The 13,144-nt window shown below is 39.7% G+C and overlaps 2 protein-coding genes across 2 annotated transcripts in view; one reads left to right on the top strand and one right to left on the bottom strand.

Annotated features, from left to right (window-relative positions):
• The window catches only part of PRELID3A (PRELI domain containing 3A), a 55,640-nt gene extending 44,255 nt beyond the window's left edge, over window positions 1-11,385 (bottom strand). The window contains exon 1 of the mRNA XM_039217251.1: window positions 11,347-11,385. The gene's annotated coding sequence lies outside the window, so the exon portion shown is untranslated. The remainder of the gene's footprint in view (window positions 1-11,346) is intronic.
• A 434-nt stretch (window positions 11,386-11,819) lies between these two features.
• The window catches only part of AFG3L2 (AFG3 like matrix AAA peptidase subunit 2), a 40,464-nt gene continuing 39,139 nt past the window's right edge, over window positions 11,820-13,144 (top strand). Inside the window, exon 1 of the mRNA XM_039217234.1 lies at window positions 11,820-12,127. Within this exon, the coding sequence (XP_039073165.1) occupies window positions 12,011-12,127 (117 nt within the window). The 5' untranslated portion in view covers window positions 11,820-12,010. The remainder of the gene's footprint in view (window positions 12,128-13,144) is intronic.

The raw sequence follows: 13,144 nt of genomic DNA, 5'->3' as shown, positions 1-13,144 counted from the left end.
TCTTTCTTGTTCTTGACTCTAGAGGAAAAGAGGAAACTCGTTTTTTCCCATTGAGGATGATATTAGCTGTGGGTGTTTCATATATGGCCTTTATGATTTTGAGGTATGTTCCATCTATACATACTCTTTGAGGGTTTTTATAAAAAATGGGGGCACTTGGGTGGCTCAGTTGGTTAAGTGTCCGACTTCAGCTTAGGTCATGATCTCATGTTTGTGAGTTGGGTCGATGCCTGCTTTGGATTCTGTGTCTCCCTCTCCCTCTCTCTGCCCCTTCCCTGCTTGCACTCTGTCTCTCTCTCTCTCAAAAGTAAATAAATATTTAAACAACAAAAACAAAAAAGAATGGATGCTATATTTTGTCAAATGGTTTTTCTGCATCAATTGAGAGGATCATATGGTTCTTATCCTTTCTTTTATTAATGTGGTGTATCATGTTGATTGAGTTGCAACGTTTGTTTTTAATCAGGAATAGATGTTGGGCTTTGTCAAATATTTTTGTTTTGCATCTATTTTTCTTTTTCTTTTTTTTGGTAAAACTTTTTTAATGTTTATTTTTGAGAGAGAGTGAGAGACAGAGAGCAAGTGGGAGAGGAGCAGAGAGAGGGAGACACAGAATCTGAAGCAGGATCCAGGCTCTGAGCTGTCAGCACAGAGCCCAATGAGGGACTGGAACTCACAAACCATGAGATCACGACCTGAGCCGAAGTTGGATGCTCAAACAACTGAGCCACCCAGGTGCCCCTATCATCCTTATATATTAGTCTTTACTACGGTGAATTATAGTGATGACACTTGAATGTTAAAACAACCTTTCATTCTTAGTATAAACCCCACTTGGTCATATGTTTAATGTTTTTCTATACTGTTTGACTCAATTTTTTAAAATTTGGTTAGGAATTTTTGTATCTATGTTCATGAGGGATATTAGTATGTAGTTTTCTTTCCCTTTCAGTAATGCCTTTGATTTTGATATGGGTAATGTTAGCTTCATAGAAAGAATTGAGAAACATTTCCTCATTTGAATATTCTGTAGAACTGGTATTATTTCCTCCTTAATTGTCTGGTAGAATTCCCCAACCAAGCCATCTAAGCATGGACTGTTCTTTGTGGAAGGTATTTAACTAAAAAATCACTTCTTTTAATAAGTATATGGCTTGGGGGTGCCTGGGTGGCTCAGTCATTAAGCATTCAACTTCAGTTCAAGTCATGATCTCATGGTTCATGGGTTCGAGCCCTGAATCAGGCTCTGTGCTGACAGCTAGCTCAGAGCCAAGCCTGTAGCCAGCTTTGGATTCTGTGTCTCCCTCTCTCTCTGACCCTCCCCTGCTTGCACTCTCTCTCTCTCTCTCTCTCTCTCTCTCAGAAATAAATAAAAAGATTGAGAAAAAATAAATATATGGCTTGATAGTTTATCTGAAAAGTGAGGTTTGGTACCTTGTATCTTATAATTTGTCCAGTTCATCTAATTTGTCAAATTTATTGGCCTAAAGTTGTTCATGATATTCCATTATTATCATTTTAATATATGTAGAATCTGAAGTGATGTCAACTCTCTCATTCTTGATATTGGCAATTTGTATTTCTTTTTTCCTGGTCAGTCAGGCTATTGATTTTCTCAAAGAAACCGCTTTTATTCCCATTCATTCATTCATTTATTCTCTCCATGCTCTCCCAACCCATTTTCAATTTCATTGATTTTCACTCTGTTCTTTTCCTTTCTGTTTTCTTCTTGAATCTTATTTCCTCTTCTTTGTTTAATTTCCTAAGGTAGAAGGTAAGATTATTGATCTGAGAATTTTTTCTTTTCTAATATAGGTTTAGGGCAACAAAAATTCATCTAACTACTGGTTTAACTTTATCCCACAGGTTTTGATGTACTTCAGTTTTTATTCAGTTTTAAAAACTTTGTATCTTCCCTTTTCATTTCTTCTTTGACCTATGGGTTATTAAAGTATATTATTAACTTTCCAAGTATTTTTCTCATATATCTTCCAGATACATTTCCTGAGATTGATTCCCAAGTTAATTCCATTGTGGTCAGAGAATACACTTTGTATAGCTTGATTCCTTTTAAGGTGTTTTTTGTTTTTGTTTTGGCTGAGAATATGGTTTAACTTAAATGCTCCATGTGCACTTCACAATAATATGTGTTCTGCTGTTGTTGGGGGTTATTTTCTATAAATGCCAAATAGGTTAAATTGGTTAATCATGTTGTTCAAATCTTCTGTATACTTGCTGATTTTCTAATAGTTCTTTCAGTTATTGAAAGAAGGATTTGAAACCTTGTTAAGTTGTAGTTCTGTCAGGCTGTGCTCCACTCATCCTAAAGCTCTCTAAATGGTGCACAGATGTTAGGATTATTATGTCCTCTTGATGAATTCACCTCTTTATCATGAAAAATTATACTTTTTATAAATCCCTGGTGCCTGCTTTGAAAGTGTCTTCTATTTCTTTGCTTTGAAATCTACCTTGTCAGTTCAGTTTTCTTTCGATTAGTGTGAGCATGGTATATCTTTTCTATTCTTATATTTCCCATCTGTCTGTCTTTTTATTTAAAGTGGGACTCTAGGGGCACCTGGGTGGCTCAGCTGGTTAAGCATCAGACTGTTGGTTTTGGCTCAGTTCGTGATCTCACGGTTTGTGAGTCTGAGCCCCACATCTGGCTCTGAGCTGATGGTGTAGGGCCTGCTTGGAATTTCTCTCTGTCCCTCTCCCTCTGCCCCTTCCCTGTTCATGCTCTCTTTCTTTCTCAAAATAAATAAATAAATAATCAGCAAAAAATTACTTTCAAAAAAAGTAAAAAAAAATCCATAAAGTGGGTTTCTGTATAAAGATATGGCTGCATTTTTTTTTCTTTTTGCTATACTGAAAATCTCTGCCTTTAACTAGGTTGTACAGTTTACATTTAATGTGATTATTGAATGATTCCTTTTATTTTTTTAATGTTTTAAAAAATTTATTCTTGAGAGAGAGAGAGAGAGCATGAGTGGGGGTGGGACGGAAGGGTGTGCAAAGGATTTGAAGCAGGCTCTGTGCTGGCAGCAGCAAGCCCAATGTGTGGCTTGAACTCACAAACCGCAAGATCATGACCTGAGCCCAAGTCAGACGCTCAACTGACTGAGCCACTCAGGTGCCCTTTATTTTATTTTTTTAAAGGTTGTTTGTTTGTTTGTTTGTTTTGAGATAGAGAAGGAGCATGCAAGCAGGGGAGGGACAGAGAGAGTGAGTGAGAAAGAGAATCCCACACAGGCTCCTCACTACAAGCGTGAAGCCCAACGTGGGGCTTGAACTCATGAACCTTGAGGTTATGACCCTAGCAGAAACCAAGAGTTGGATGTTCAATCGACCAAGCTACCCAGGAGCCTCAATATGATTGATTTTAAATCTATCGTATTGCAATTTGCTTTCTCTTTGTTTCATCTGTTCTTTATTTTCTCCCCCCTCCATCCCCCCTTATTTTGGAATAATTGAGTATTCTTTTATTATTAAAAAAATTTTTTTTGATGTTTATTTTTGAGAGAGAAAGAGAGAGACAGAGCGCAAGCAGGGGAGGGGAAGAGAGAGAGGGAGACACAGAATCTGAAGCAGGATCCAGGCTCTCAGCTGTCAGCACAGAGCCCTATGCAGGGCTTGAACCTATGAACCGTGAGAGCATGATCTGAACTGAGGTCAGACGCTTAACTGGCTAAGCCACCCAGATGCCCCATAAGTATTCTTTTATTCTATTCTATCTCCTCTGTTGATTTTTAAGCTATAACTCTTTGTTGTGTTGTTTTAGTGATTGTTTTAGGTTTTACAGTATATGTATATCTTTAACTTATCACAATATTGTGATAATATACCTCTGTGCATATGGTATTAGGTCATTACAACATTATATGCCCATTTTTCACCTCCTGGACATTCCACTTTCTTTGACAGACATTTTACTTCTATATATATTATGCAACCCACAATACATTGTTACTATTTTCACTTTAACAGTAGAATATATTTTTAAAAGATTTAAATAATAATAAAAACTTTTTATTTACCTGTGTAGTTGCCCTTCACAGTGTTCTTCATTCTTTTGTGTAGATTTAGATATCCATCTGAGAATATCTTCCTTCTGCTCAAAGGACTTTTTTTTGTTGTTGTTATCATTTGTTTTAGTAGATCTTGTGATGAATTCTTTCAGGTATTGTATGCCTTAAAATGTCTATAATTTGCCGTTGTTTCTTAATTTTTAATGGATAAAGAATTTTCAGTTGACAATTAAAAAAACATACTTCAAAAATGTTGTTCTACTATCTTTTGGCTCCTATTGTTCCCCACAAGGTATCATCCTTATCTTTGTTCCTCTGTATCTATGTTTTCCTTCTATGGGTGATTTTAAGATTTTTTAAAATTGCTAATATTGAGCAATTTTATTATGTTGTGCCTTGCTGTAGCTTTTTCCATGTCTCCAGTGCTTGGGATTCATTGAGCTTCTTAGATCTATGGGTTTACAGTTTTCATAAAGTTTGGAAAGTTTCTGGTCATTATTTCTGAAAATATTTTTTCCTGTTCTTTCCTTTCTTTTAAAAAAATTTTTCATGTTTTATTTACTTCTGAGAGAGAGATAGCATGAGCAAGGGAGGGTCAGAGAGCATGAGCAGGAGCGGGAGAGAAGGAGACGCAGAATCTGAAACAGGCTCCAGGCTCTGAGCTGGCTGTCAGCACAAAGCCTGACACGGGGCTCCAACCCACAAACCGGTGAGATCATGACCTGAGCCGAAGTCAGATGCTTAACCGAATAAGCCACCCAGGCGCCCCCCATCCCTCCCTTTCTGTCCTCTCCTTTGGAAGCTCCAATTACACATATATTAGGTCAGGAATTGCACAACTTCCTGATGCTTTGTTAATTTTTGTTGCTCAATCTCTTTTCTTCTCTGTTTTATATTGGAGAGTTTCTACCGTTATGTCTTTAAATTCACAGTAATCTTTTCTTCTGCAATGTCATCTGCTATTAATGTCATTCAGTATCTTTTTCATTCCTAGATGTTCAATTTAATTTTTATATTTTTGTGTTCCAGGTGCCTACTTACTATGTTCAATATTTCCTCTTATTTCTTGCACATACAGTAACACACATCAAATTACAGCAGGAAATAGTTATAATAATTCTTTTTATGTACCCTTGTCTAATAATTCTATCACCTATGTCACCTATGTCATTTTGGGGTTGTTTTTTCTCCTAATGATTGGTCTTCCCAAGTTCTTAGATCCATATCTTCAACTCAAAAAGACCCCTAGGCTCTTCCTGGTTTCCCCTCTGAGCTTCATTGCCTGGAGGCTATCTCCTATAATAAGTTGGGGTAATCCCAGGGCTCATCTTGTTTGTCCCCTGTCTCTCAGTGATTACGGTCTTTCATTGCCCAATGTTCAATGTCTTAAAAATTATATTTAAGGAGTACCAGGATGGCTCAGTCAGTTAAGCCTCCAACTCTTGGTTTTAGCTCAGGTCATGATCTCATAGTTTGTGAGTTCAAGCCCCACCTTGGGCTCTGTGCTGACAGCTCAGAGCCTGCTTTGGGTTCTGTGTCTCCCTCCCCCACTTGCTCTCTCTCTCAAAAATAAATAAACGTTAGAAAAAAAATTTTTAATTAAAAAAAAAATAGAGGTGGGGCACCTGGGTAGCTCAGTCAGTTAAGTGTCTGACTCTTTGTTTTGGCTCAGGTCATGATCTCAGGGTTCTTGAATTTGAGCCTCATGTTGGGCTCTGGACTGGCGGTGTGGAGCCTGCTTAGGATTCTCTCTCTCCCTCTTTCTCTACTCCTCCCCCTACTTGCACTGTCTCTGTCTCTCTCAAAATAAATAAATAAATAAACTTAAAAAATTGCCGGAATATCAAACATCTTTTTTAACCACCATAATGGTATAAAACTAGAAATCAGATACAAGAGGAAACCACAAACACATGAGCACTAAATAATGTTACTAAACAACAAATGAGTCAGTAAATAAATGAAAGAAGAAACCAAAAAATACCTTGAGACAATTGAAAATGGAAATAAAACTTTCCAAAATATATGGGGCGCGGTAAAAGTAGTTCTAAGAGGGAAGTTCATAGTAATACAGACCTACCAAAAGAAACAAGAAAAATCCCAAATAAACAATCTAAACTTACACCTTAAGGAACTTGAAAAAGAACAAAGCCCAAAATTAGTGGAATAAAGGAAATAATAATGATCAGAGCGGAAATAAATAAAATAGAGATTTTATTTATTTTTAAGTTTTTTTTAATGTTTATTTATTTTTGAGAGAGAGAGGCAGAGAGAGGGGGAAACACAGAATCTGAAGGAGGCTCCAGGCTTCTGAACTGTCAGTACAGAGCCCAACGTGGAGCTAGTACTCACTAAATGTGAGATCATGACCTGACCTGAAGTCTGATGCTTAACCAACTGAGCCACCCAGGCACTCTACTTTAAAAAGCAATAGAAGAGAGCAATGAAACTAAAACCTCATTCTTTGAAAAGATAAACAAAATTGATAATACTCTAGCCAGGCCCATTAAGAAAAAAAAGAGAGAGGACCAAAATAAATAAAATCAGAAGTGAAAGAGGTGAAACTGTAATGGACACCACAGAAATATGAAGAATTACAAGAGACTACTATGAAAATTATATGCCAACAAATTCAACAATCAAGAAAAAACGGCAAATTCTTAGAAACACTAAATCTCCCAAGACTAAATCATGAAGAAATAAAAAAATCTAAATAGACCAATTATAAGTAATTACTTTGAAGCAGGAATTTAAAAATTCCTGAAAAACCAAAGTCCAGGACCAAACAGCTTCACAGATGAATTCTGCTAAATATTAACAGTTAGTAGTTATTCTTCTCAAATTACTCCAAAAAAATTAAAGAGGAAACAAGTCTTCTAAACTCATTTTATGATGCCAGCATTACTCTGATACCAAAATACTAAGCCACTATGCAAAAAAACTGAACTAGAGGCCAATATCCCTGATGAACATAGATGTAAAAATCCTCAACTGAATTCAACAACACATTAAAAGGAGCATACACTCCTTTTAATCAAGGAGGGATTTATTCCAGGGATATAGGATGATTCAACATCTACAAATCAATCAATATGATACACCACATTAAGAAAATGAAGAATAAAAGCCATATGATTATCTCAATAGATGTAGAAAAAGAGCATTTGGCAAAATTAAACATCCATATGATAAAGTTGGTATACAAGAAATGTACCTCAACATAATGGGTATGGAAGAAGCAAAGTGCATATAGAAGAAATGTATCCCAATGTAATAAAGGCCACATATGACAAACTTACAGCTAACATCATACTCAATGGTGAAAAACTAAAAGCTTTTTCTCTCAGATCAGGAACAAGACAGAGATGCCGGCTCTCACCACTTGTATTCAACACGGTATTGGAAGTCTTAGCCATGACAATTGGGAAATAAAAAGAAACAGAAAGCATTGAAATTAGAAGGGAAGAAGTAAAACTTCATGATTTGCAGATGATACGATACTATACATAGAAAACCCTAAAGACTCCACCAAAAAACTATTAGAACTAATAAATGAGTTCAATAAAATCTCAGGATACAAAAATTACATACAGAATTTGGTTGCATTTGTATACACTAATAATGAGCTATCAGAGAAATTAAGAAAACAATCTCATTTAAATTTGTACTAAAAAGAGTAAAATACCTAGGAATAAATTTAATCAAAGAAATGAAACACTTGTACTTTGAAAATATAAAACATTGATGAAAGAAATTGAAGACAACACAAATGGAAAGATATTCCATGCTCGTGGATTGGAAAGATTAATATTGTTAAAATGTCCATACTACTGAGGAGGTTGAGGGGGATGGTGGAAATTGGTGAAACAGGTGATGGGGATTAAGGAGTATACTTGTCATGATGAGCTTTGGGTAATGTATGGAATTGTTTACTCGCTGTATTGAACACTTGAAATTAATATAACACTGCATGTTAGCTATACTGAAAGTAACATGAAAAAAAGAAAAAAATGTCCATACTACCCAAAGCAATCTACAAATTTAATGTAACCACCATCAAAATGCTAATAGCATTTTGAATGAAGAACAAAGAATCCTAAAATTTGTATGGAACCACAAAGACCTCCAAATAGCTAAAACAATCTTGAGAAAGAAGATCAAAGCTGGAGGTATCACACTCCCTGATTTCAAACTATACTACAATGCTGTAATAATCAAAACAGTTTGGTACTGGCACAAAAACAAACACAGATCAATGGAATAGAATAGAGAGCCCACAAAAAAAAAACCGATATGCATGTATGGTCAATCTATGACAAAGGAGGCAAGAATGGGGAAAAGACAGTCTCTTCAATAAGTGGTGCTGGGAAAACTGGACAGCTACATGGAAAGGAATGAAACTGGATTACTATTTTACATTATATACAAAAATAAAATAAAAATGGATTACAGACTTGAATGTAAGACCATAAAACTCCTAGAAGAAACCATAGGCAGTAAGCTCTTTGACATCAGTCTTAGCAATAACTTTTTAGACCTGTGCCCTCAGGCAGAAGGGCAACAAAACTAAAGTAAATGAGATTACATTAAACTAAAAAATTTTTGCACAGTGAAGGAAACCATCAACAAAATGAAAAGTTAACATGCTAAATGGGAGAATAGATTAGCAAGTCATACATCTGATTAGGGGTTAATATCCAAAACATATAAGGAACTTCTCTAACTTAATATTTAAAAAGCCCCAAATAACCTGATTAAAAAATGAGCAGAAGACTTGAATAGAAATTTCTTCAAAGAAGGCATACAGATGGCCAACAGGCACATGAAAAGATGTTCAAAATTTCTAATCATCAGGGAAGTGAAAACCAAAACCATAATAAGATACAACTGACACTTGCCAGATTGGCTATTATTAAAAAAAAACAAAACAAAAAATAATACGTGTTGGTTAGGATGTGCATACACTGTTGGTAGGAATGTAAATTGGCACAGCCACTGTGGAAAACAGTGTGGAGTTCTCAAAAACTAAAAATAGAACTACCATATGATCCAGCAATTCCACTTCTAGGTATTATCCAAAGAAAACAAAACACCAATTGGGCGAGCTATACAACCCCCCCCCCCCCCCATATTCATTGCAGGATTATTTACAATAGCTAAGATATGGAAGTAGCTTAAGTGTCATAGATGAATGTGTTGCAGAACAATATGCCGGAGGCACTGTAAAAATGTCCCTAAGGAAAGGGACGGAGCAGCAAGGAACTGAAAGCAGTTCCATTCCCAGGTTGGAAAGCCACTGGAACTGCTCGTTCTCTCCAGAAGGACATCATATGGACGCCAGGCCAGGGATAAGAATGTTTTGTCTGGCGCCAGATATACTCATGACCCAGTATGGAATACACTGCAGGTGCATGACTGTCAAGATGACAAATACTATGTTGTATGTGCTTGCTGTTATCAGACAAGTAGCAAGATGAAAGAGGCTTGAGCCCGAAGACTGATGCTTCGACTCCTGGAGAGTCTTAGCTCCCTGCTTCTTAATTCTCTCATCACTGCACTTTTGGGACCTGTCTCTCTCTTTCCTGAATGGATAAAGATGTGGTATATTACTCATCCACAAAAAAGAATGAAAATTTGCCATTTGTAATAACATTGATGGACTTAGAGAGTATTATGCCAAATGAAATAAGTCAGATAAAGACAAATACTGTCTGATTTCACTTATATGTGGAATCAAAAAAGAAAACAATCAAAACACAACAGAAATGGACTCATAGATTCAGGAAACCAACTGATGGTTACCAGATGGAGAAGGATTGAGTGGTGGGTACAATAGGTGAAAGGGATTAGGAAGTACAAACTCTCATATATATGTGTATACATACATATATATTTTTTAAATCCTTAAGTATATACTTAAAGTATATAAAGAAGTATAACTTCCAACTATAAAATAAATAAGTTATGGGGATGTAATGTATTGCTTAGAGCATATAGTCAATAATATTGTAATAACTTTGTATAGCAACAGATGGTAATTAGATAATGAGATCTCTTCATATTATATAAAAATATCAAGTCACTATCATGCACACCTGAAACTAATAGGATACTATATGTCAATTATACTTCAATAGAAAATATTTTTTTTAATTTTTAAAAAATATTTTCTTTATTGTTTTATTTTTTTAAATATTTTTATTTATTTCTAGGAGAGAGAGAGACAGCGTGAGCAGGGGAGGGTTAGAGAGAGAGGGAGACACAGAACCTGAAATAGGCTCCAGGCTCCGAGCTGGCAGTCAGCACAGAGCCCGACGTGGGGCTCGAACCCACAAACCGTGAGATCATGAGCAGAAGTCGGACGCTCAACTGACTGAGCCACTCAGGTGCTCCAAACAATTTTAATAATGATATGAATTTACCATTTTTTGAAAAGTAGGCTTCATGCCCAGTGTGGAACTTGAACTTATGACCCTGAGATCGAGAGTCAGATGCTTAACTGACAGAGCCACCCACGTGCCCCAAACTTACTATTGTTTTAAACAGTCCCTTATAGATAAATGTTTGAGTTATATCCAATAATTGTGACTACACATAATGCTGTAATTATTAACCTTGTGCTCACAGAATTTTATATGTGTGCAAGCTTATCATTAGGGTACATTTCCAGAAGTGGAATATCCAGGTTAAAGAATACATGCATTTAACATTTAGGCAGGCATTGCCAAATTCCTTTCTATAGGCTGTCACCATTCCGTGTGCTCACCAGTTATTTCTGAGAATTCCTAGCCAGCAAAGTGAGTTGTCAATATTTGGATTTTGCCACTGTGACAGGTGAGAAATTTTGTTACCATTTTAATGTCTGTTCTTCCAGATCTTTCCCATCTGTATATTTGCATATATGACTACATTTCTGATGCCACCTTTGTACCCCTCCTCAACCTCATCTCCTGCCTTTCTGTTCCTCCCCATCCATAACATTGACTACCATTTACATTTTACATACTACTGGTAGAGCTAATAGAAAACAGAGGGACGTGTAAAGCTCCAAACTCCTCTTTCTACTCCACGGTCATGGTGTGCGAAACAGCGTGCAGTTCCACTGAGTTCATTTGAGAATCGTTTTTCTTTGAAACGGTTCCTGATGGGCCCAAGCTAGGCGTCACAGTCTTAATACTTTTATTATTGCATTTAGCTCACTGGTTTGTGATTATTTGAGTTGCTCTCCTAGTGTTGGGGAGGTGTGTTTTGGCATTTCCAGAGCCTTGAACGCTGCCGACACTAATTAGGCGCTCAGCAAAATGCTTCACGAGTGACTTACCGAGTGTAAATGCCCAAAATGTCGAGAATAGCCTTGCGCTTCGACAACGAGATGTCCATTTGTCTGGGGCCCAGAAGCCTGGACTAGGGGCTCCTGACAGCTCCCGGCTGGTCCCGCCCTTCAGCCTGCGCCCCGCCTCCAGCTCCTCCCTCCGCCCGCCTTACAGGCTCTCCCCCTTTCACTTGGGCCCCGCCTCCAGCTCCGCCCTCTCGCCCCGCCCGCCACCCTCACGACCCTCCCCTTAGGCCCCGCCTCTACACCCGCCCTCCACCCTTCTCCCGTAAGCCCCGCCTCTAGCCCTGCCCCCCCTCCCTTCCTTCTGCCCCACCCACCGCCCTCCACTCGCCCTCCACGCTCCTCCTCCTTAGGCCCCGCCTCTAGCCCCGGTGGAGTGAGGACTCAGCGGAGCCGTAGGAGCGACCCTGGGCCGGAGCGCCCGCCCTACGGCTGACGTTAGCACGCCGGGAGGGGCGGGGCCTGGGGAAGACGCGCGCGTCGGGAGTGTGGGTTCGCCTGTGAGTCGTGGTCCCGCAGCACCGTTCGCGGACTGTGTTCGCCGAGCCATCTCCCGCGGCCCGAGACCAGCCGTCGCCGCCTGCCTGCCGCCGGCCGCACAGCCGCGCCTGCGCAGCGCCCCTGGCCCGAGCGGGCGGTGCTGGCGGCCATGGCGCACCGCTGCCTGCGGCTGTGGGGCCGGGGCGGCTGCTGGCCCCGCGGCCTGCCACCGCTGCTCGTGCCTGGTAGCCGCATGGGCCCCACCGAGCGGTCCTGCCTCCGCATGGTGAGTCCCGGAGGCCCAGCGCCCTCTGCCTCCGGCCCGGCTTGGCCCTCGGGCCCGCTTCCGGCCCTGGAGAGCAGGGCGTCAAGGTCACCGGCCCCTGGGCGCGCTCGCGGCGGTCCGGGCGTCAGGGGCGTGTTCCTCGCGTGAGTGAGGCCGCGTGTGCTGCGTGTTCGATGTCAGGACGCCGTGCTTTTGAGATCATTTATCCCGTGGTTCCCGTCAGCACGCTGTGCGTGTCAAACCAACCCTGGGTAGAGAATTGGATTTTTGAAAACAGGTAGAATCAGATGTTTATGCGTCAGGGAGCTTCAAAGTGATTATCTGGGAGGGTCCGGGAGGGTCCCCTGGCTTCATTCAGGGCCAACCCAATATTACAGATAAAGCAGCTGAGACCTAAAAACGTTGAGGAATTTGTTATATCTCCAGCATGGGTTGCCTTACTTTGACCTGCTTTCATGGTATTGGAAAAATGGAAAGCAGGTGTTGTGCATGTGATTTAAGGGTGGGCAGCCTGAGCATGATTTAATGAAAGCACAGGGTTTGGAGGTAAGCTACGCCACCTCTGAGCCCCCATTTCCCTATCTGTTCCCCGTAGTAGATAATGACTATTAACTATGATTATTAATAACGTCACCTCTTCAGAGTAGAGAATGATTTTAGTTGCATAAGTGTCCTGTCCTCAGTGGGAGGCTATTTCTCTGTTGGTGGTAACTAGCAGTTGCAGGCCTCCAGACGTGTGAGCTATGGTAGTACCCTTTCCTGAAGTGAACCGTGGCTGTAATCTGTCAAGTATAGGTTCATGTAATGGGTAGGCGGTATCAGCTATTTCAGTGACACAGTTTCTTGCTGTGAGCCAGTTTTTTAGAGACCAGCGTTGGATGGGTTTACTTGGAAGCATAGGTTCAAAAGAGCATGGTGGTTAAGGCCCTGGAGTCCGTCACAGGAGCCTGCCACTTAACTAGCCAGATGCCCTTGAGGAAACACTTTGAGCCTCTCCACTTAAAAGGGCATATTAAT

This window comes from Hyaena hyaena, unplaced genomic scaffold, assembly GCF_003009895.1.
Source record: "Hyaena hyaena isolate Hyena2069 unplaced genomic scaffold, ASM300989v1 scaffold_673, whole genome shotgun sequence".
Taxonomy (NCBI): Eukaryota; Metazoa; Chordata; class Mammalia; order Carnivora; family Hyaenidae; genus Hyaena; species Hyaena hyaena.
This window is presented reverse-complemented; position numbering and strand designations above follow the sequence as displayed.